Source organism: Oncorhynchus mykiss, chromosome 21 (assembly GCF_057628025.1).
Source record: "Oncorhynchus mykiss isolate SJ-2025 chromosome 21, ASM5762802v1, whole genome shotgun sequence".
Taxonomy (NCBI): Eukaryota; Metazoa; Chordata; class Actinopteri; order Salmoniformes; family Salmonidae; genus Oncorhynchus; species Oncorhynchus mykiss.
The window spans coordinates 1,759,746-1,784,000 of record NC_143042.1 but is presented as its reverse complement, the minus strand read 5'-3'; the positions used below and the strand labels follow the sequence as shown (position 1 = coordinate 1,784,000).

Here is a 24,255-nt window from a genome sequence, read left to right as displayed (position 1 = left end):
TGTGTCTGTGTCTGTGTCTGTGTGTATGTGTCTATGTGTCTGTGTCTGGTTGTATGTGTCTGTGTGTGTGTGTGTATGTGTCTGTGTGTGTGTGTGTGTGTGTGTCTGTGTGTATGTATGTGTCTGTGTCTGTGTGTATGTGTCTGTGTGTGTCTATGTGTCTGTGTGTTTTTTTGCCTGCATGCGGGCTAGATGCTAAGCATGCTGGGAGCTCTTTGAGGGTGCTCAGGGCTTTTTCCATTGGCCCTCCTCTCCTCCTCACCAGGGTCCCGTTCACCAACAGGATATGTTCTCAAACAGGAAATGAAAATGAGTGTCCTTACATAGAAGTACAGGTAGAGGTTAAAGTGTTGCTACAGCTGCTTCTCTCACCCTGCACTGTTTATGACGACACTACAAGGCTATTTTTCTTCTATATAACTGACCCGGCATCTGTGAAACCTGTAGCATGTGGATACATTATGAACAAAACGTACGGTAGGTAGCCTGCTACCTCCTGTCAAAAAAAAAGTCAAAATATTATCTCCTGTTTTGTTCACGAGAGACGCAACCCATCTGGGCTGGTGTCACCAGGGCTCAGTTCTCCTCGGACTAAAACAGTCTAGAGTTTCAGACGGAAAGGGTCCAACATTCCTGAGTTTCAGACGGAAAGGGTCCAGCATTCCTGAGTTTCAGACGGAAAGGGTCCAGCATTCCTGAGTTTCAGACGGAAAGGGTCCAGCATTCCTGAGTTTCAGACGGAAAGGGTCCAACATTCCTGAGTTTCAGACGGAAAGGGTCCAACATTCCTGAGTTTCAGACGGAAAGGGTCCAACATTCCTGAGTTTCAGACGGAAAGGGTCCAGCATTCCTGAGTTTCAGACGGAAAGGGTCCAACATTCCTGAGTTTCAGACGGAAAGGGTCCAACATTCCTGAGTTTCAGACGGAAAGGGTCCAACATTCCTGAGTTTCAGACGGAAAGGGTCCAGCATTCCTGAGTTTTAGACGGAAAGGGTCCAGCATTCCTGAGTTTCAGACGGAAAGGGTCCAGCATTCCTGAGTTTCAGACGGAAAGGGTCCAACATTCCTGAGTTTCAGACGGAAAGGGTCCAACATTCCTGAGTTTCCCACCGTCTGTATGTCTGCTCTGAGGAGATCATTAATAACCTCTTGAAGCTAGGGGGCACTATTTTTATGTTTGGAAAAATAACGTTCCCAAAGTAAACGGCCTATTTCTCAGGACCAGATGCTAGAATATGTATATAATTGACAGATTAGGATAGAAACCACTCTAAAGTTTCCAAAACTGTCAAAATATTGTCTGTGAGTATAACAGAACTGATATTGCAGGCGAAACCCTGAGATAAATCAAACCAGGAAATGGCTTCTATTTTGAAAACTCCATGTTCCATAGCCTCCCATTGCTCCATTTAAAGGGATATCAACCAGATTCTTTTTCCTATCGCTTCCTCAAGGTGTCAACAGTCTTCAGACATAGTTTCAGGCTTTTATTTTGAAAAATGAGCCAGAACGATAACATTGCGTCAACTGGTCACATTAGTTTTGTTCGCGCAACAGAGTTTGGATAGGTATTGCTTTTCCCTCTCCTACTGTGAAAGACATTTGCGGTTGATATATTATCAATTATATGTTTTTTTTAAAACCTGAGGATTGATTATAAAAAACGTTTGACATGTTTCTGTGGACATTATTGATATTATTTGGAATTTGTCTGCGTTGTCGTGAGCGCTCTTTCCTGTGGATTTCTGAACATAACGCGCCAAACAAACGGATATAAAAATAATCTTTATGGAACAAAAGGAACATTTGTTGTGTAACTGGGAGTCTCGTGAGTGAAAACATCCGAAGATCATCAAAGGTAATTTGATTGCTTTTCTGATTTTCGTGACCAAGCTTCCTGATGATAAGTGTACTTAATGTTTTGTCTAGTGATCGATAAACTTAAACAAACACTTGGATTGTTTTCGCTGTAAAGCATCATTTCAAAATCAGAGACGACAGGTGGATTAACAAAAGGCTAAGCTGTGTTTTGCAATATTGCACTTGTGATTTCATGAATATGAATATTTTTAGTAATATTATTTGACTGAGGCGCCATGCTATTCAGCGGTTGCTGATGATAATTATCCCGCTTAAGGGATGAGTAGCATCAAGAATTAACATTACCAACCTCAGCCTCCAAGACACACACACACACACACACACACACACACACACAGAGAGCCTCCATGACGCTTCCGTCCCTCCCGCTGTCCTGGACGAGCCCCTGGAATGTGGTCTCATTTGAAATGTAATCAGGGAGACGTGTGTTTACGTCTTGGACTCAGACGGCGATTACAGATCATTTATCTTACTAATCGATGTATTTGTGTTGAATACGAGCCCTGTGCTGGACGAGCCCCTGGCTGTAGACCAACATCACCCATTAACCTGGTTAAGAATGTCTGTTTCTCTTTGATGTCACTACTCCTTCAACGCACGCACGCAGGCAGGTACCCCCCCCACACATACATACACACAGACACACACACACACACACACACAGACACATACACACACACACACAGACACATACAACCAGACACAGACACATAGACACATACACACAGACACAGACACAGACACACACACACACACACACACACACACACACACACACACACACACACACACACACACACACACACACACACACACACACACACACACACCTCAGTTGTTATGTTTAATATAAAGGCAGTTGAGAAGCTAATGAAGTATCCCTGACTCAACACATTCTCTGTAATGTGATTTAGTGGTGCTGGGTAAAAACTCACTGCTGTCTACACACCAGCTATACAGGGACACACCTGACATAGATACAGGCCCTTCAGCCTTCAAACATTAACATCTGACATTTATGAAGTTCTTATTTGTCCCGGAAACTTCCCCCAGAGAGAGGGAGGGAGAAAGAGAGGGCGAGAGTAGACAGAAAGATATAGGGAGCGAGAGAGACACAGAGAGAAGGTGGAGAAAGAGAGAGACACAGAGATGGTGGAGAAAGAGAGAGACACAGAGAGATGGTGGAGAAAGAGAGAGACACAGAGATGGTGGAGAACGAGAGAGACAGAGAGATGGTGGAGAAAGAGAGAGACACAGAGAGAAGGTGGAGAAAGAGAGAGACACAGAGATGGTGGAGAACGAGAGAGACAGAGAGATGGTGGAGAAAGAGAGAGACACAGAGAGAAGGTGGAGAAAGAGAGAGACACAGAGAGATGGTGGAGAAAGAGAGAGACAGAGAGATGGTGGAGAAAGAGAGAGACAGAGAGATGGTGGAGAAAGAGAGAGACACAGAGAGAAGGTGGAGAAAGAGAGAGACACAGAGAGATGGTGGAGAAAGAGAGAGACAGAGAGATGGTGGAGAAAGAGAGAGACAGAGAGAAGGTGGAGAAAGAGAGAGACAGAGAGATGGTGGAGAAAGAGAGAGACAGAGAGATGGTGGAGAAAGAGAGAGACAGAGAGATGGTGGAGAAAGAGAGAGACACAGAGAGATGGTGGAGAAAGAGAGAGACACAGAGACAGAAAGAGAGAGAGACAGAAGACCCAACTAAATCCTGAGAAAACAAAAAGATAATTACTTGACACATTGGAAAGAATTTACCAAAAAACAGAGTAAGCTGGAATGCTACTTGGCAGAATACCTGACCACTGTGACTGGCCCAAAATTAAGGAAAGCTTTGACTATGTACTATGGACTCAGTGAGCATAGCCTTGCTATTGAGAAAGGCCGCCGTAGGCAGACATGGCTCTCAAGAGAAGACAGGCTATGTGCTCACTGCCCACAAAATGAGGTGGAAACTGAGCTGCACTTCCTAACCTCCTGCCCAATGTATGACCATATTAGAGACACATATTTCCCTCAGATTACACAGATCCAGAAAGAATTACAAAACAAACCCAATGTTGATAAACTCCCATATCTACTGGGTGAAATTCCACAGTGTGCCATCACAGCAGCAAGATTTGTGACCTGTTGCCACGAGAAAAGGGCAACCAGTGAAGAACAAACACCATTGTAAATACAACCCATATTTATGTTTATTTATTTTCCATTTTGCACATTGAAATGTGTTTATTCCTTTGAAACTTGTGAGTGTAATGTTTACTGTTCATTTGTTGTTCATTTCACCTTTGTTTATCCATTTCACTTCCTTTGACAATGTAAACACATTTCCCATGCCAATAAAGCCTCTTGAATTGACTTGAGAGACACAGAGAGAGAGAAACAGAGAGAGAGGGAGAGAAACAGAGAGAGAGGGAGAGAGAGAGAGAGAGAAACAGAGAGAGAGGGAGAGGGAGAGAAACAGAGAGAGAGGGAGAGAGAGAGAGAGAGAAACAGAGAGAGAGGGAGAGGGAGAGAAACAGAGAGAGAGGGAGAGGGAGAGAAACAGAGAGAGAGGGAGAGAGAGAGAGAGAGAGAAACAGAGAAACAGGAAGAGACAGAGAGAGACACAGAGACACAGAGAGAGGGAGAGAGAGAGATAGGCCATATTGATATCATTTTAATGTAGGCCTTATTGGGGAGATAGGCCATGTTGATATCATTTTAATGTAGGCCTTATTGGGGAGATAGGCCATGTTGATATCACATGTTGATATCATTTTAACGTAGGCCTTATTGGGGAGATAGGCCATGTTGATATCATTTTAACGTAGGCCTTATTGGGGAGATAGGCCATGTTGATATCATTTTAATGTAGGCCTTATTGGGGAGATAGGCCATGGTGATATCATTTTAATGTAGGCCTTATTGGGGAGATAGGCCATGGTGATATCATTTTAATGTAGGCCTTATTGGGGAGATAGGCCATGTTGAGATGTTCATATTGAAACATGTAAGTTCCTAACTTGTTTGACAAAATTCGTACAGATTTTCTGAGGGGACCCTACATGGGGCCCCGACCCCAAGATTGGTAACCACTGTACTAACCCCTCTCTCTGTGTTTGCTTCCTCCTGCATGCATTGCAGCCTCACCACTGAGCACCATATCACTGTCTCAGTAGCCTACCTTCTGTAAAGAAAGTATTTTTCTGCTCCGTTCAACACTCGCTTCTCACTTCATCCTTCTGGTTCAGTAATACCAGCCAGAGCACTTCAACACTACGATACTAGAAGTCTCTGTCGGCAGCTAGCCACCTACCTGAGTGACATATCTATTAGCGACTATGTACCAATTGTGCACTCGTGAGTCGTTTTTTTTTTGTTTGTTTGGGTGGGTGTCTGTAGACACGGAAGGAGTCACTGGACAGTTTTAAAATTGCCGCAAACACACTGTCAGCAGCCTCTAGTTGCCTAGTTGAGCCGACTGGACGCTTCGCTAGTTCAGTTCACGTCTCAGTCCTGTGGAGGGCGGAGTTAGCCGCTGGACTCTGGGGAACCAATCAGGAGGAGGCAGGAGAACGTAACGAACAAAGCACTGTTTGTGACTCCGCTCGTTCTCAAAGAGGCCGGCGCGATGACAACTCAGTCCGATCAACAACATAAGTGTTCTGAGCTTTGATCAACGCTGGGAGCAATATTTACATGTTGACCTGTAATGGATTTGATTTATTATGGACAAAATATATGTGTCTGTGTGTCTGTGTCTGTGTGTGTCTGTGTGTCTGTGGTGTGTGTGTCTGTGTGTCTGTGTCTGTGTCTGTGTGTCTGTGGTGTGTGTGTCTGTGTGTCTGTGTCTGTGTGTCTGTGTCTGTGTGTCTGTGTGTCTGTGTCTGTGTGTCTGTGTCGGTGTCTGTGTGTCTGTCTGTGTCTGTGTGTCTGTGTGTGTGTGTCTGTGTCTGTGTCTGTGGTGTGTGTGTGTGTGTCTGTGTGTGCACGGAGAGAGGGGCAGTGACTTGTGGTCTCTCACCTCCTAAAGGAATGGGTGCGTTCTTCCATCCGAGGTGAGGGGTCAAAGGTGAGGGGTGGGGGTCAGAGACTGAACTTGACCTAGGGACCGGTGTCCAGCCAGCATCTTTCACAAACAACAAGAAAGCACACCAGTCACAGTTCAGAACATGCTCTATCCATAGAGATGGTTAGAGGACTCAACGTGGATATAACCTGTTTTAACACAGACATTTCTTTACATCAACTCTTATTGCAAAATTATTCTGTTTTTTCACACATTGTATTAAACCTTTCCTATTAATGCCTTCCCATAGTCGCCTCATCTCAACTCTGATTCATACACTTCACACTTCTATGTACATATGACTTCATACAACAATAACCCACAGGGGGCAAACATGTACCAAGGCCTCTTCCCCTGTTGCACTACCATTCACCCAGCACTGCAAGAGGAAAACAAACTACCACGTCACAGTAGGGATCTAACAGTTGGTTAGCGTGTGACGCTGTCAGAGATCCAACAGTTGGTTAGTGTGCGACGCTGTCAGAGATCCAACAGTTGGTTAGCGTGTGACGCTGTCAGATATCCAACAGTTGGTTAGCGTGTGACGCTGTCAGAGATCCAACAGTTGGTTAGCGTGCGACGCTCTCAGAGATCCAACAGTTGGTTAGCGTGCGACGCTCTCAGAGATCCAACAGTTGGTTAGCGTGCGACGCTCTCAGAGAACCAACAGTTGGTTAGCGTGCGACGCTCTCAGATATGCAACAGTTGGTTAGCGTGCGACGCTCGCAGAGATCCAACAGTTGGTTAGCGTGCGACGCTCTCAGAGATCCAACAGTTGGTTAGCGTGTGACGCTGTCAGAGATCCAACAGTTGGTTAGCGTGTGACGCTGTCAGAGATCCAACAGTTGGTTAGCGTGTGACGCTGTCAGAGATCCAACAGTTGGTTAGCGTGCGACGCTCTCAGAGATCCAACAGTTGGTTAGCGTGCAACGCTCTCAGAGAACCAACAGTTGGTTAGCGTGCGACGCTCTCAGATATGCAAGTTGGTTAGCGTGTGACGCTCTCAGATATCCAACAGTCGGTTAGCGTGCGACTCTCTCAGAGATCCAACAGTTGGTTAGCGTGCGACGCTCTCAGAGATCCAACAGTTGGTTAGCGTGCGACGCTCTCAGAGATCCAACAGTTGGTTAGCGTGCGACTCTCTCAGAGATCCAACAGTTGGTTAGCGTGCAACGCTCTCAGAGATCCAACAGTTGGTTAGCGTGCGACTCTCTCAGAGATCCAACAGTTGGTTAGCGTGCGACGCTCTCAGATATCCAACAGATGGTTAGCGTGCGACTCTCTCAGAGATCCAACAGTTGGTTAGTGTGCAACGCTCTCAGAGATCCAACAGTTGGTTAGCGTGCGACTCTCTCAGAGATCCAACAGTTGGTTAGCGTGTGACGCTCTCAGAGATCCAACAGTTGGTTAGCGTGCGACGCTCTCAGATATCCAACAGTTGGTTAGCTTGTGACGCTGTCAGAGATCCAACAGTTGGTTAGCGTGTGACGCTGTCAGAGATCCAACAGTTGGTTAGCGTGCGACGCTCTCCTCCTCTCCTCTTTGTTTCTCCTCAGTTGTAATCTGTGTTCCGTGACTGTGTGTGTTTTGGGTTGTTGTGCCCAGTCCCCCAACACAGCCCCCCACACAGACTGAACTGGGTTCAAAAGGCTATGATGCAGAATGATTGATACCCCACTGAGAGACAGGAGTAGCGTGTGTCTCTGTCGACTAGATCAAAGAACTGAGGTCAACAAGTTCATTGAAATAAAGGGGCCATTCTACTATGGCAGATGGCACATAGAAACATGTTTAAGTCGTGGTTTACTCAGAGATTTGGACTTTACATTCTCAGAGACTCAAAGCTAGTGTCTGACACTACAACATTAGCTACACTACTTCATCTTCCTTTCAGAGGCATCAGGCGTTTTACATAATAGACTTAAATCCAGTCTTCTAGTTGACCGTCTGTCTGTTTCTCATCACAGTAGAGGTCATAGAGAGCCTGGAATGCAGGGCCAACCAAAATGTTTGGAGATCAAACCAGAGACATCAATATATTCCAAGGCAGACAGAGAGAGGGGGGGGGGGGGACAGGGTGCATCCTGGGTACCTTCTGACGGATGCCAGAGAGGTGGCAGCTCAGCACTCCTACCCAATAAAATATTATAATTAAATGAATAGGGGTGTAGTCACCACACACACACACACACACACTGTAGTGAGACACTTGATTCTCTTCCATGAAACTCCCTAAAGAGGTGCTTGAGATCCTCCGCATAAAACAGACGACGGGTCCTCATGAACGAGTCTAGCCGAGGTAGCCGAGGAGGTGCCCGACTCAAACCTCAAAACATCACACGTGCTTGATGTTTCTATATTCTCAACCCTTCATATTTCAGACAGTAATCACACCCAATGAACTGAACCATCAGAATAAGTCAGAGAATGTTTCAACAGAATCTAAAACAGAAGATTGTATCTATACTGTAACTATAGGGAGGGGGCTAACTACATATGCTGTTTATTTGTTCACAATGTTCTTGCTAAAAAATATAGGCAATGTATAGTAAATCATTTATGTAGAACTTAATTCAATATGATTGCATTGCCCAAGTTACTAGAATGATTCTGCTAAGACTCAACTCTGCTCCAGGAAGTGTTCTGATGTTCCTGGCCTCTCTCCTGTCACCTGTCTGGCTACTGGCTACAGCCCCTGTTCCACCTGCCACTCTGGGCCAATGGCCAGTCAGAAGTCAGACTTGGCCGCGGTCCCAGGCTCTAGTCCTGGACACCACATCACACAGTCACAGCTGAAAGAACAGCCGAAAGGCACACAGCAGCTTTACAGCCAATCCCCTGCTTAAAGTCTGCTGCTCTAGGCTGCAATTCCACAGGTTTCCATCCAACCTCTCTGGTACCAGGAACAAACCCTGGTATGGAGATGTCATCTGGGCTGCGGCTGCTCCCTCTCATCTCTGGACCTGCTCTAGGATTCTCTGCCTCTTGACTTCCTTTCTCTATTGTTCTCTCCCTCACTCTAGTCTTCCCCTCTCTCATCTCGCTCTCTACCTCTCCCCCCCCCCCTTCTCTCCATCTGGTCTCTAGTAGTAACATGAGTGGGCTCCCTGCCATCACCACTGTGTAAACAGATAGCAGGAAGTTCCCCAAGTGAAAACTAACCCTGATCCAAGATAATGCAGGAGGACACCCAACACTAACTCACTCATCCCAGTCACACTGACTGGCACCAGGGCAACACTCAGTCCTGACCATTACTACCCAAAGCACCCAACATAATAATAATAATGAGCTAGTGTTAGTGTCGTGTTATTTCCAACCGAGCATGCAGCCTGCAGGTAAAACAGTTTGAAAAAGTAGGAAATAAAAGTGACAATTCTAATTCCATCAGAGTTCTTGAACTTTGTCTCCACCTGCTGGTTACAGTCTGCCACTGCAGCGGTGGACAGGTAACGCATAAATCAACATAAATCAGGTCAAGAGGAAGGATGCTAACTTCTATAAACTTATCAAACTCACATTAAAGAGGACAACCATATCCCAATAAGCAAAAGGCCATTGAAAATACATATTTCACAACTATTTTTCAGACATTGACATCAGGTACATTTTAGGTGATGAAAATATGAATCTTCCGGACATTGAAAATAACCCATTTTCTGGACGTTGAAATCAGGTGCATTTGAAAATACTTATTTTTCGATCATTAATTCCATGGCCAAATTTCAACTGATATACATTCTCAATTATAATAAGTAAGCATTATATTACAGTTAACACAAGACTTGTCTGAAGGTCCCATGGTACCAGTTGAAAAAATGAACGGAGGTATGGAGACTGTTTAGTGACAAAAATAAGGGGTTAAAAACATGTAAAAAAAATCCTGATCTTTCATATTTCTCTCAGATATTGGACAGACACTTCAGAACAAACTTCCTTTAGATCTGTTGTTCCATGTAGTGAATCTGTTATTCGAGGCATTTGAATATGCTAATAGCAGTAAGGTCCCCAAAAAATTCATCCAATCATGTTTTTCTTCTGTTTTTTTTTATTCTTCAAGGGGTCTTAAAATTCAAAATTCAAACAGCTAAATGATCCTTAGTAGAACCCCCACCCTCTGGCTTAGACAGGTTTTAATAGGAAAGAGGAACCAATTGTAGATCGCAACCAAATATTTATCTATCACATGCAGTAAGTTCCTCTGGATAAGAGCGTCTGCTGAATGACCAAAATGTAAATGTAAAAACAAAAACACTTGCAAAGCATGCTGGATATTATTCTAATGAGCTCCGCCCCCAAACAAGTAAAAATTTGGCCGGTGCAAACCAGATCCAAATCTGAACGAATCATAGACGTCTAGGCTGTTTCACAAGTTTGAACATCACAGTACAGTACGGCACAGTTTAGCACAGTAGAGTACAGTAGTTTTATTCAGTCGAGCACAATACAGTAGAGTTTAATTACAGTAGAGTACAGTAGAGTAATTGAGTACATTAGAGTACACTACAGTAAAGTATAGTTTAATTCAGTACAATACATTTTATTTCAGTAGAGTACAGTACAGTATAGTTTAATTCAGTAGAGTACAGTACAGTATAGTTTAATTCAGTAGAGTACAGTACAGTATAGTTTAATTCAGTAGAGTACAGTACAGTATAGTTTAATTCAGTACAGTACAGTACAGTATAGTTTAATTCAGTACAGTACAGTACAGTATAGTTTAATTCAGTACAGTACAGTACAGTATAGTTTAATTCAGTACAGTACAGTACAGTATAGTTTAATTCAGTACAGTACAGTACAGTATAGTTTAATTCAGTACAGTACAGTACAGTATAGTTTAATTCAGTACAGTATAGTTTAATTCAGTACAGTACAGTACAGTATAGTTTAATTCAGTACAGTATAGTTTAATTCAGTACAGTACAGTAGAGTACACTATACTTTACTTTTCTGTACTAAGTTACTGTACACTGCTGTCCAAACCTGTGAAACATAGATGTCTATGATTGGTTCAGATTTGGTCCGGACCAAAATTCAACATCCCTGGGGGATGAAATAAAACATTTTTAAAAAAAATTAAAGACTGAGGACCAAAAAGAGATGTCCAAAAGACATCAAAACGCTTACTGGGATGCTGTTTTAAGGGCAGTGGGGATACAGTCCTAACAGTCATATTATGCCAATAAGTTCCTCCAATGATCTACTCTACTTGACCTATACAGGTGCTCGTGCTCACATAACCTATAGCATACACATTCACTAAGTTTAATTCTCATTGATGACATGGCAGTATTGATCAATCCAGATCGGAGATCTACCTGTGTCCCCCATATAAAAAGCTACTGTCCATCTTGACTGTCTCCCAAACAAAATCAACGATAACCACAAACATTCATCCCACCACTCAAAAATCACAAACCACCACTCCCCTTCCAGTATCCTGAAGAATACGTTTCCATCCCCTACTTTCTCATTTTAATCAAGGACCCTTACCATGAACCGGGTTGGCAGTTGGTATCTTCTACCCAACCCTTCCCTTTAAACCTAAACCAGGTTAATATCCTCTACCCAACCCTTCCCTTTAAACCAGGTTAATATCCTCTACCCAACCCTTCCCTTTAAACCTAAACCAGGTTAATATCCTCTACACAACCCTTCCCTTTAAACCTAAACCAGGTTAATATCCTCTACCCAACCCTTCCCTTTAAACCTAAACCAGGTTAATATCCTCTACCCAACCCTTCCCTTTAAACCTAAACCAGGTTAATATCCTCTACCCAACCCTTCCCCTTGAACCAGGTTAATATCCTCTACCCAACCCTTCCCTTTAAACCAGGTTAATATCCTCTACCCAACCCTTCCCTTTAAACCTAAACCAGGTTAATATCCTCTACCCAACCCTTCCCCTTGAACCAGGTTAATATCCTCTACCCAACCCTTCCCTTTAAACCAGGTTAATATCCTCTACCCAACCCTTCCCCTTGAACCAGGTTAATATCCTCTACCCAACACTTCCCTTTAAACCAGGTTAATATCCTCTACCCAACACTTCCCCTTGAACCAGGTTAATATCCTCTATCAATCCCTCTATTTTATTTGATTTTTTTTACTTTTACTTCTTTACATTTTTTTTATCCATTAAAGTTTGTTTTAATCAAGTCGAAGTTTAAAAAATGAGAACTCCATCACCCTTGTACCGTTAACTTGCCAAACCTGACCTTCACCATACATGCAGAAGAGGGATAGAAGAGGGTGTGAAGCCATGAGGTGTCCCTGCCAGTCCCAGAGCTCTCAACTGTCTCCCTACTCCATTAGTCTCTGTCATCCAACACGTTTAGATTGTTGTTTTTTGTTGACATTTTGACAGTATATCAATATGTCCCCTCTAAAAGATACAAAGGACAAGGTCAAAGGACATACGGGGTTGCCCGCGTCTCTGAAACCGCCAACGTCTCACCTCTCTCCGAAACGCTGCAGACGCACACCTAAAACCAATCCCGGAGACAGTCTGGACAGCCTATGCTACTGCTCTGGTGTTGCATCGCTATTTCGGTATATATTCTATCTATTTATAACAAGGCACGGTATCATTCGAAAACGTTATATCATGGCTACAGACGGAGTTGACAACCACCACTAACGTTAGGCAAATCAAGTCAATAAGCTACACAGCGGACGTTTATAAAAGGTACCCACGTGTATGGTCGCTGTCTTCCTCTGGCGGTGCGCTACAACATGCCACAAAGATAATATGTAGGCGCTCCAACACGCACTGAAAAATTATATCAAAATCTGTGTTTCAATCCTTCTTGGTTTATAGAAAGTTTCAAAGGTAGACAGTAAAACTGAACCTGTCCCGAAAGGGTCCTTGTCTGTCTGAGTATGCCAGTGGAGTACGGATGTGTAAACGGAGCCGACTCCGAGGATGTCACGACTCGTGGATGTTTCCTCTTGTTGACTTGAGTTCGCAGCGTCAGCTGCTACTGTATCTAGTCGAGTCCGCGTAACACAAGCGTCTGCAAGTGTGTGTGGAATGTGTGTAGACTAGAGTGTGTGTGTTTGTGCGCGCACCGTAGTATTTCCACCGGTCTGTCTGTGCTGAGAGTGCATGGAGAAACTGCTAAATGAGAGACTGTCCCACGCTATGAGTTCTGGAGCTGTGCCAGTGCCAAGATGAGTTAGTAGACAACCGGTTTTAAATCTGCAGTCTGTGGCGCCTCCGAACAACAATGTATAATGTTTAATTCATTTAAAACCAAAGCATTCAGTCTAATGATCCCCATAAAGCTATAAAGACAATCCTGTACATTATACTAAGTGCTCATTAAAGAGAAAGCAGTGATTCAGCTGTGCACTCTCTGGACAAAATGCTGGTGATCAGCACGTTTTCAGATCCACTATCCAATCCCCACCTAATCCAACATCAATGGATTTGTCAAAGCACCACTGAGGATCTTCACAGAACCTATACATTTTTACACCACTGAGGATCTTCACAGAACCTAGATATTTTTACACCACTGAGGATCTTCACAGAACCTAGATATTTTACACCACTGAGGATCTTCACAGAACCTAGATATTTTACACCACTGAGGATCTTCACAGAACCTAGATATTTGACAGACATTTCAGTCCCACTGTTGCTTGCAGTTTGTGAAGAGACTGCATGAAGAGTTATTGGAAGATCTCCCCAAAACAAACCTCTTAGAAGAAGAAACCACATCAGAGAATCAACCAACCTTTGATTGTCCATCATCCTTCTGGAAGATATTTGAGGTATTTTGACGATGATGATCAGCAACCTGCTGTTCTGTTTGACTTCTATAGTACCAAGTGTTTTGAGAATGTCACATGGCAAAGTCCAACTCCCAAGGTCAGGAATATCTGCCTTTACAATGCTGGGGCCATAAAAATAATAACAGTAAGGTAGCTGGGGAACATAGAGCATGAGAAAGTTCTCTCTCTCTCTCCCTCTCTGGTTTAATGTGTAGCTTGTTGAGGAGCCAGAGTCATAAATGCCTGATGCTGTGGTGAGAGAATGTTTGTTTAGGGTCATGGAACTAACATTAAGGCCCAGAGAATGGCATGTGTCCAAACACATCCTCATTCAACCAATACTAGTATATACAATACCATACCGTGTAGAAAGGTTGATTCTAAAAGTACACAATTACAATTTTACTGGTTTATATATATATATATATATATATATATATATATACACACACATACACATACACAGTATATAGCATTTCATCATTAGGGACAGGAGCTTTTCCGGGCTAGAGGTAACCTCCTGGCCTTGTGCATGGAATACCAGCATGCAGTATGTTGGGGGAAGTTAGGAATATTTAACCACACTTTGTCTCTTCATGCCAAGTACTTTATTTTATGTTTGACCCTGATGATCCAGCCAGAGCCGGTTCCAAGAGACAGACATAACCTGACCGAAGTGTGTTGAATTGTTTTTAGAACTCAGTCGGGGTCTCAACTTCCTGTTGACAGTTAGAATGGTAGAATACACAAGGTGCAATTTCTACATGTGGTTGTGCATCAGCAGTTTCTCTCTTGTTATGTCAGCCACTGATAGTCACTCAATTATCCATGTTAGTTAACCATTTTTACATTTGTAAATGAGTCTAGCCAGCTATCATGGCCGAATACCAACTGGGCACACAGGGCATGTGTCCAGGGGCCCCTGACCTCCAGGGGGCCCCCATTGATTTTGTTAGTCAGTCTCACTCAGATATCATTAACATGATAAAAGTCCTGGCACAATCCCCCCCCCGCCTGTCTGGTTGGGGTGTGTGTGACTGTGCCACATTTCCATTAACCTTGCAGAATCATTAACTGGACTGGGCACTTCAAAGGAAAGAGGAAAGTTTGACTCAATCTTTCCAGATTATCCGCACATGAAAACTGTCAGCAAATTTCCCTTCAGAAGCCTGTTCCTTAAAAGAGGATTGGTAAAAATGTGAATGTTAAATCTGGTGTGTGCCAGGATAGGGGAAATGGTTTTATGTTTTGGGAGTTGAGGCATGATGCTTATGGTACACTACATGACCAAGAGTATGTGGACACCTGTTCTCATTCCAGAATCATGGGCATTCATATGGAGTTGGTCCCCCCTGTGCTGCTATAACAGCCTCTACACTTCTTGGAAGGCCAGTCAAGTTCTTTCACGTGGATCTCGACAAACCATTTCTGTATGGACCTCGCTTTGTGCACAGAGGCATTGTCATGCTGAAACAGGAAAGATCCTTCCTCAAACTTTTGGGACGAGCCCAATTCCTCCTCCACCAAACTTTACAGTTGGCACTATGCATTGGGGCAGGTAGCATACTCCTGGCATCTGCCAAACACAGATTTGTCCGTCGGACAGCCAGATGGTGAAGCGTGATTAATCTCCAGAGAACGTGTTTCCCCTGCTCCAGAGTCCAATGGCGGCGAGCTTTACACCACTCCAGCCAACGCTTGGAATTGTGCATGGTGATTTGAGGCTTGTGTGTTGCTGCTTAGCCATGGAAACCAATTTCATGAAGCTCGTTTCCACTTCGCAATTACAGCACTTACAGTTGACCGGGGCAGCTCTAGCAGGGCAGAAATTTGACAAACTGACTTTTTGGAAAGGTGGCATCCTATGCCGGTGCCACGTTGAAAGTCACTGAGCTCTTCAGTAAGGCCATTCTACTGCCAATGTTTGTCTATGGAGATTGCATGGCTGTGTGCTCGATTTTATACACCTGTCAGCAACGGGTGTGGCTGAAATAATTTGAAGGGGTGTTTACATACTTTTGTATATATTGTATATATATTGTATATATAGTGTATTTCAACATAATGATATGAGACATGAAATTCTTTAACTCATTTGTCACATCTTTGCTCCCCATCAGGCAAAGTAGGTTGGTTCAGAATGAAATCCAATTTATTTTAATACTAAAGGAGGTTCTTTTGAGAACTTCCAAACTAAATTCTCTCAGATAAAAACGCTTTTCAACTGAATGAAACCATAGTTGGTACTTTATCTGGAACAGCTAGGAGTTTATGTTTGCATAGTATAAATTAAGCAACTAGTTATTATTTGTTATTTTCATTTAGGCTTAAAACCCAGAGCTCAGGAGCAGGCTTCTCTGACAACTTACCGTTGCCATGGGAAAGGAGGTGAAGAGGGGTAAATTGATTTACAGCATTCTAGAACTAGATGTTGAATGTGTGTGTGTGTGTGTGTTTGTGTTCGCATGTGTGTGTTTTCGTCCCCAAAAGTATGGTACCAGGGGAGGGTTTATGTGTGGTTCAGCCACACTGCACCACGCTATATGAGAACTAGTTTGAAGGGCAGGAGGGTAAACTAAACATCCATAAGCTCACAGCACCAGCAGTGTGAAATAGCATGAACTATTGATACAATAATTATCAATCTTTTTAGCAGGTTAGGAGAGAGAAAGAAAGAGAGAAGACAAGCCACTCAGCCTGTCAGTGAAAAGGGCAACCCGATTTAACACAGCTAATTGTTCACGGACAGAGACCCCACACAAAGTCAGGAGTGAGTGAGTGTGTGAGTGAGTGAGAGAGTGCGAGAGAGAGAGCCCAAAATAGACAGTACATTGTATCTTTTCCAGCTACAACCTGGGAAGATGTGCAGAGAAGAGGGAAAGGAGAAGGTGCTCTATGTGGGTTCTAGAGTTCCACAACACACTCATAATGAGATCCCAAACTAACAACACTGTGGTGGGACCTAGTCACATTAAGCAGCTCCAGTGTCAGAGGCCACGGTGGGTAGCTGCTGCCCCTCGGTCTAGCCCAGTGTGTGTCTGCTGCCCCTCGGTCTAGCCCAGTGTGTGTCTGCTGCCCCTCGGTCTAGCCAAGTGTGTGTCTGCTGCCCCTCGGTCTAGCCAAGTGTGTGTCTGCTGCCCCTCGGTCTAGCCCAGTGTGTGTCTGCTGCCCCTCGGTCTAGCCCAGTGTGTGTCTGCTGCCCCTCGGTCTAGCCCAGTGTGTGTCTGCTGCCCCTCGGTCTAGCCCAGTGTGTGTCTGCTGCCCCTCGGTCTAGCCCAGTGTGTGTCTGCTGCCCCTCGGTCTAGCCCAGTGTGTCTGCTGCCCCTCGGTCTAGCCCAGTGTGTGTCTGTTGCCCCCAAGTCTAGTGTTGGTCCCACAGTCTATTTCAGTGGTCTAAAACAACCCCAGGTCAGGTCTGGTCTGGTCTGGTACAGGTCTGGTCTGGTCTGGTCCAGGACTGGTCTGGTACAGGTCTGGTCTGGTCTGGTCCAGGACTGAGTGAGATCCTCCTCTCTCTCAGACAGGTTTCCAATGGCTGTAAAGTAAATCCAGTCTGGGTAGGAAACCACCAGCCTGCAAACGTCTACGATTCACCTCCTGTGTTCTATTTAGGTGTCCACGGCAACCACAAGCCCCGTTGGACCAACTGTGAAAAAATGTCCTCCCAAGTTAACCATCACTGGCTAAGAAAAACAGGAGAACGTCTGCTGTGTGTGTGTGTGTGTGTGTGTGTGTGTGTGTGTGTGTGTGTGTGTGTGTGTGTGTGTGTGTGTGTGTGTGCAGGAGAGAGGAAGTCTCCTGTGTTTCCAAAGAAAACAGTCCAGGGTTTTAAAGCTATTTTTAAAAGCGTCTGACATGCTGGGGGAAGATTTCACAATAAAGCAGATTGACTCACGGAGACAAACAAGGACTGCTTTATTGTTCCTGAAATCAGATGAGTCGTGTGTATATATATATATATACATGTGTGTGTGTGTGGTAAAATATTTGCCAGTATTGACAACCACAGTGAGTCAAGTCTGTGTTTGGTCTTGGCACAAGCTTTGAGGAAATAAATGAACTCTAAAAAAGTATATTGGCTTAAACTGACAAGTAAATATGTGCTCATCATAAGCTATGAAAGAAGATTCACGAAGAAGACTGCATAGAAAATAGACGTGAAGTATAATTAAAACAAGGTTTAATGTTCTCCCTGTTCCCCAGAGAATGTTCTCCCTGTTCCCCAGAGAATGTTCTCCCTGTTCCCCAGAGAATGTTCTCCCTATTCCCCAGAGAATGTTCTCCCTATTCCCCAGAGAATGTTCTCTCTATTCCCCAGAGAATGTTCTCCCTATTCCCCAGAGAATGTTCTCCCTATTCCCCAGAGAATGTTCTCCCTGTTCCCCAGAGAATGTTCTCCCTATTCCCCAGAGAATGTTCTCCCTGTTCCCCAGAGAATGTTCTCCCTATTCCCCAGAGAATGTACAGCATATGTGCCAACTGCCACCATTAGACTGCCATACACGCCTGTCATTAGACTGCCATACACGCCTGTCATTAGACTGCCATACACGCCTGTCATTAGACTGCCATACACGCCTGTCATTAGACTGCCATACACGCCTGTCATTAGACTGCCATACACGCCTGTCATTAGACTGCCATACACGCCTGTCATTAGACTGCCATACACGCCTGTCATTAGACTGCCATACACACCTGTCATTAGACTGCCATACACACCTGTCATTAGACTGCCATACACACCTGTCATTAGACTGCCATACACACCTGTCATTAGACTGCCATACACACCTGTCATTAGACTGCCATACACGCCTGTCATTAGACTGCCATACACGCCTGTCATTAGACTGCCATACACGCCTGTCATTAGACTGCCATACACGCCTGTCATTAGACTGCCATACACACCTGTCATTAGACTGCCATACACACCTGTCATTAGACTGTCATACACACCTGTCATTAGACTGTCATACACACCTGTCATTAGACTGTCATACACGCCTGTCATTAGACTGCCATACACGCCTGTCATTAGACTGCCATACACGCCTGTCATTAGACTGCCATACACACCTGTCATTAGACTGCCATACATGCCTGTCATACACACCTGTCATTAGACTGCCATACACACCTGTCATTAGACTGCCATACACACCTGTCATTAGACTGCCATACACACCTGTCATTAGACTGCCATACACACCTGTCATTAGACTGTCATACACACCTGTCATTAGACTGTCATACACACCTGTCATTAGACTGTCATACACGCCTGTCATTAGACTGCCATACACACCTGTCATTAGACTGTCATACACGCCTGTCATTAGACTGCCATACACACCTGTCATTAGACTGCCATACACACCTGTCATTAGACTGCCATACACACCTGTCATTAGACTGCCATACACACCTGTCATTAGACTGCCATACACACCTCTCATTAGACTGCCATACATGCCTGTCATACACACCTGTCATTAGGACTGTCATACATACCTGTCATTAGACTGTCATACATACAGTGCATTCGGAAAGTATTCAGACCACTTGACTTTTTCCACATTTTGTTACGTTACAGCCTTATTCTACAATGGATTTAAAAAAATTAAAAATCCTCATCAATCTACACACAAGACTCTTCCTAGAGCTGGCCGCCGGGCCAAACTGAGCAATCGGGGGAGAAGGGCCTTGGTCACTCTGACAGAGCTCCAGAGTTCCTCTGTGGAGATGGGAGAACCTTCCAGAAGGACAACCAACTCTGCAGCACTCCACCAATCAGGTCTTTATGGTAGAGAAACAAGATTCTCTGGTCTGATGAAACCAAGATTGAACTCTTTCGCCTGAATGCCAGGCGTTATGTCTGCAGGAATCCTGGCACCATCCCTACGGTGAAGCATGGTGGTGGCAGCATCATGCTGTGGGGATGTTTTTCAGCGGCAGGGACTGGGAGACTAGTCTGGATCGAGGGAAAGATGAACAGAGCAAAGTACAGAGAGATCCTTGATGAAAACCTGCTCATGCGTGCTCAGGACTCAAAAACTCAAACTTCTATGCAATACCTATAATCTCACTCAGATTTTCAACAGTGTAACGAGGTTGAATAAAATATCCTCAAATCCTCTTTGATTGATTTGATCTTAACCAAAACTCCTCATCATTTTAATGCTTCTGGTATTTTTGCAAATTACATAAGTGATCACTGTGCTATTTCCAGTGTGAGAGATGGTAAAATTCCTAAGAAATCTCCACATGACATTACGAAAAGAAACTGGAAGGGGTTTGATATTCCAGGTTTTTTACATGATGTATCTAGCATTGAATGGAATAGAATTAATCCCTGATGTTGAACTAGCCTTTTATTACTTCCACAACGCATTCCAGGATGTGTGCAATAGGCCCCTTTTAAAAAATACAGGATTTAGGGCAGAGAGAACCCTTGGTTTACTGAGGAACTTACAAAAATCATAAGGGAACGAAATGCTATGTGGGCTCAAGCAAGAGGGGCTGGTTTGGCAGATGATTGGACGGCTTTGAAATATCTTTGAAATATGGGTGTGGCTATGATCCGTAAATTCCGTAAAAGCAGACCACTACCTGAAATCTACTTCACATCATTTAAAAAAATCCATCCAAATTTGGGCAAGTTGTGAAGGGTTTGGAGTTCAAAAAAGATACACAGCTTCCCAAACAATTGTTGTTCGACATACAGATTGTAACTGAGAGAACCTCCATTCTGAAAGCCTTGAGTCAGCATTTTTTAGATGCAGGCAGTTTATTTGAAAAGGTCAAAGGTATAATTGAGCCCCCTATGAATTTACCTGCAACCCCTGTGCACTCCTTCACCAGGTTCTCCTTTTCATCCTTCTCTGTTTCAAAAGTGTGTAAAACCCTGAAAGAAATTGATGGAAAAACATCCCCTGACCCTGATGAACTCGATCCCCACCTCCTACACCTAGCTGCAGACATCATTGCTCCCCCTTAACATGTATTTTTAACCTCACGCTTGATGTTCAGGAAATCCCCAAGTTATGGAAATCTGCTTTTGTACTGCCTCTCCTGAAAGGTGGAGATCCTTCGCTACTTGACAACTATCGGCCCATATCAACATTGTCTGTACTGTCAAAGGTACTGGAGTCCTTAGTTAGTAGGCAGCTAAAGACCTACTTCCAAGAAAACAACATCTTAAATGGAATGCAGTCAGGCTTTAGGTCTGGCCACAGCACTGTTTCACCAACATTGAAGATTTTAAATTACATCCACTGTGCTCTTGATAAGAAGTTATATGGTGTCTATCTTTATTGATTTGTCGAAGGCTTTTGACACCGTGGACCATGCTGTGTTAGTGCAAAGGTTAAAATGTTGTGGAATTACTGGTCATGCTCTAGATTGGTTTATAAATTACCTTTCAAATCGTACACAATGTGTAATGGCGGATGGTTGTAAATCCATAGAGGTGTGCTCAGGTGTTCCGCAAGGTTCTATTTTGGGCCCACTGTTGTTCATTTTGTATATCAACAACATTGGGGATCTTATTGAAACAGCACATGTTAATTTTTATGCAGGTGATACTGTTCTTTATTCAAGTGGTAGTAGTTTATCTTTAGCTTTTGAAAATGCCCAAAGAGCATTTAACATCATACAACAGAATCTGTATGATTTAAAGCTGGTTCTAAATTCGGGTAAAACAAAATACATGGTATTTTCAAATGCCAGGCATGTTACAAATCATGTCATTGCTACATCGGCTGGACATACTATAGAGCAAGTTAAAGTGTACAAATATTTGGGTGTGTGGGTTCATGATAAACTGGCAGATGTATATATGCAGGCCTCAACCACTACCCTGAGAGCACTTGATTCAGTGTATCATGCAGCCCTCAGGTTCATTACCAATCAAAAACGTCTAACACATCATTGTGATCTCTACAGCGCTGTTGGCTGGTAGTCATTGACCTTGCGTAGGCTTAAACGCTGGTATACACTGATTTATAAGGCCATACTAGGTATGTCAGGTCGGTAAATAAATATCAATTACGGTCCCATTCGCTTCGAACAGTACCAAAAATTAGAACGGGTCGTGGTAGAAATAGTTTTAGTTACTTAGCTCCGTGGTCCTGGAATTCTCTCTAGTTTCGTTGGTGGGAGTTGTAACCCTTGATCGATGTATATATCATAGAAGAATGTAATTGTTATTAGGCCAGCTGTTTTTAGTCAAAACTTCTTTTTTGTTATACTGTATGTGTGCTTAAAGTTTTGTTTTAGAATAAGGCTGTAACGTAACAAACTGTGGAACAAGTCAAGGGTTCTGAATACGTTCTGAATGCACTGTACCTGTACAGTACCTGCTGCAGTCTGGCTCACCTCCAGTTGCTGATGCGTGAACGAAGCAGTGTGTGTGTGTTTGTGTTTGTGTGTGTGTGTGTGCACTTGTGTAGAGAGGTTTTTTCATTTCATTCTGGCCACATAGGTTTAATTTTCCTCCCCTACTGCTCTGCATACCCCATGTTCAGTGTGTGTGTTTGTGTACTTGTGTCGAGAGGTTTTTTCTTTTCATTCTGGCCACATAGGTTTCATTTTCCTCCCCTACTGCTCTGCATACCCCATGTTCAGTGTGTGTGTCCAATCTTCTACTACAAGTAGGGCAGAGTCCACACTGCCTGCTCCTTCTGTGTGATATAATATGATCCTCCCTGGCTGGCTCCTGTAGGGAACAGGGTCTTTGTAGCCCATAGAGATACAGTACATGAAGCTCATAGATTTGCATTCCAAAATGGCACCCTATTCCCTTTATAGTGCACCACTGAGGCATTCCCATTCCAATTCCATTCTCTCCGAGGGGAATGCCAATTCCATTCTCTCCGAGGGGAATGCCAACTCCATTCTCTCAGAGGGGAATGCCAACTCCATTCTCTCAGAGGGGAATGCCAACTCCATTCTCTCAGAGGGGAATGCCAACTCCATTCTCTCAGAGGGGAATGCCAACTCCATTCTCTCAGAGGGGAATGCCAACTCCATTCTCTCAGAGGGGAATGCCAACTCCATTCTCTCCGAGGGGAATGCCAACTCCATTCTCTCCGAGGGGAATGCCAACTCCATTCTCTCCGAGGGGAATGCTAACTCCATTCTCTCCGAGGGGAATGCTAACTCTATTCTTACAGGTTAATCACTAACACACCTGCCACAGTGCCACCATAGATCCAAAATGTCTGTGAGTCTAGACCTGCATACCTGTGTGTGTGCGTCACTCCTCTGGCCATGGTTCAGCTGGCTCTGTTAGCTCTCCTCCTGCCCGCTCTCCCTCACTAAATGACAATTAGTCCTTTCACAGTTTTTATTCAGATGCTGCTATAGAGCCTGTTAAACACAGTGGGGTTGGTATAATACTGCTATAGAGCCTGTTAACCACAGTGGGGTTGGTAGATTACTGCTATAGAGCCTGTTAACCACAGTGGGGTTGGTAGATTACTGCTATAGAGCCTGTTAACCACAGTGGGGTTGGTAGATTACTGCTATAGAGCCTGTTAACCACAGTGGGGTTGGTAGATTACTGCTCTAGAGCCAGTTAAACACAGTGGGGTTGGTAGACTACTGCTATAGAGCCTGTTAACCACAGTGGGGTTGGTAGATTACTGCTATAGAGCCAGTTAAACACAGTGGGGTTGGTAGATTACTGCTATAGAGCCTGTTAACCACAGTGGGGTTGGTATAATACTGCTATAGAGCCAGTTAAACACAGTGGGGTTGGTAGATTACTGCTATAGAGCCAGTTAAACATAGTGGGGTTGGTATAATACTGCTATAGAGCCAGTTAAACACAGTGGGGTTGGTATAATACTGCTATAGAGCCAGTTAAACACAGTGGGGTTGGTAGATTACTGCTATAGAGCCAGTTAAACACAGTGGGGTTGGTAGATTACTGCTATAGAGCCAGTTAAACATAGTGGGGTTGGTATAATACTGCTATAGAGCCAGTTAAACACAGTGGGGTTGGTATAATACTGCTATAGAGCCAGTTAACCACAGTGGGGTTGGTTTAATACTGCTATAGAGCCAGTTAAACACAGTGGGGTTGGTATAATACTGCTATAGAGCCAGTTAAACACAGTGGGGTTGGTATAATACTGCTATAGAGCCTGTTAAACACAGTGGGGTTGGTATAATACTGCTATAGAGCCAGTTAACCACAGTGGGGTTGGTATAATACTGCTATTGAGCCAGTTAAACACAGTGGGGTTGGTATAATACTGATATAGAGCCAGTTAACCACAGTGGGGTTGGTATAATACTGCTATAGAGCCAGTTAAACACAGTGGGGTTGGTATAATACTGCTATAGAGCCAGTTAACCACAGTGGGGTTGGTATAATACTGCTATAGAGCCAGTTAAACACAGTGGGGTTGGTATAATACTGCTATAGAGCCAGTTAAACACAGTGGGGTTGGTATAATACTGCTATAGAGCCAGTTAAACACAGTGGGGTTGGTATAATACTGCTATAGAGCCAGTTAAACACAGTGG

At 43.9% G+C, this 24,255-nt stretch overlaps 1 protein-coding gene across 4 annotated transcripts in view; it reads right to left on the bottom strand.

Moving 5' to 3' along the window:
* Positions 1-14,017, bottom strand: part of LOC110514895 (proline-rich protein 5) — a 62,867-nt gene extending 48,850 nt beyond the window's left edge. Inside the window, exons 1-2 of one of the 4 annotated variants that reach the window (XM_090213410.1) lie at positions 13,680-13,929; positions 5,890-5,994 (exon numbers count right to left, since the gene is read on the bottom strand). In XM_090213410.1, the coding sequence (XP_090069536.1) occupies positions 5,890-5,918 (29 nt within the window). In that variant the 5' untranslated portion in view covers positions 5,919-5,994; positions 13,680-13,929. Of the gene's footprint in view, positions 1-5,889; positions 5,995-12,633; positions 13,141-13,679 lie in introns of those variants that run through there. The other 3 variants (XM_090213409.1, XM_090213408.1, XM_090213411.1) reach the window with 3 other exon arrangements.
* Between the last annotated feature and the right edge of the window lie 10,238 nt (positions 14,018-24,255).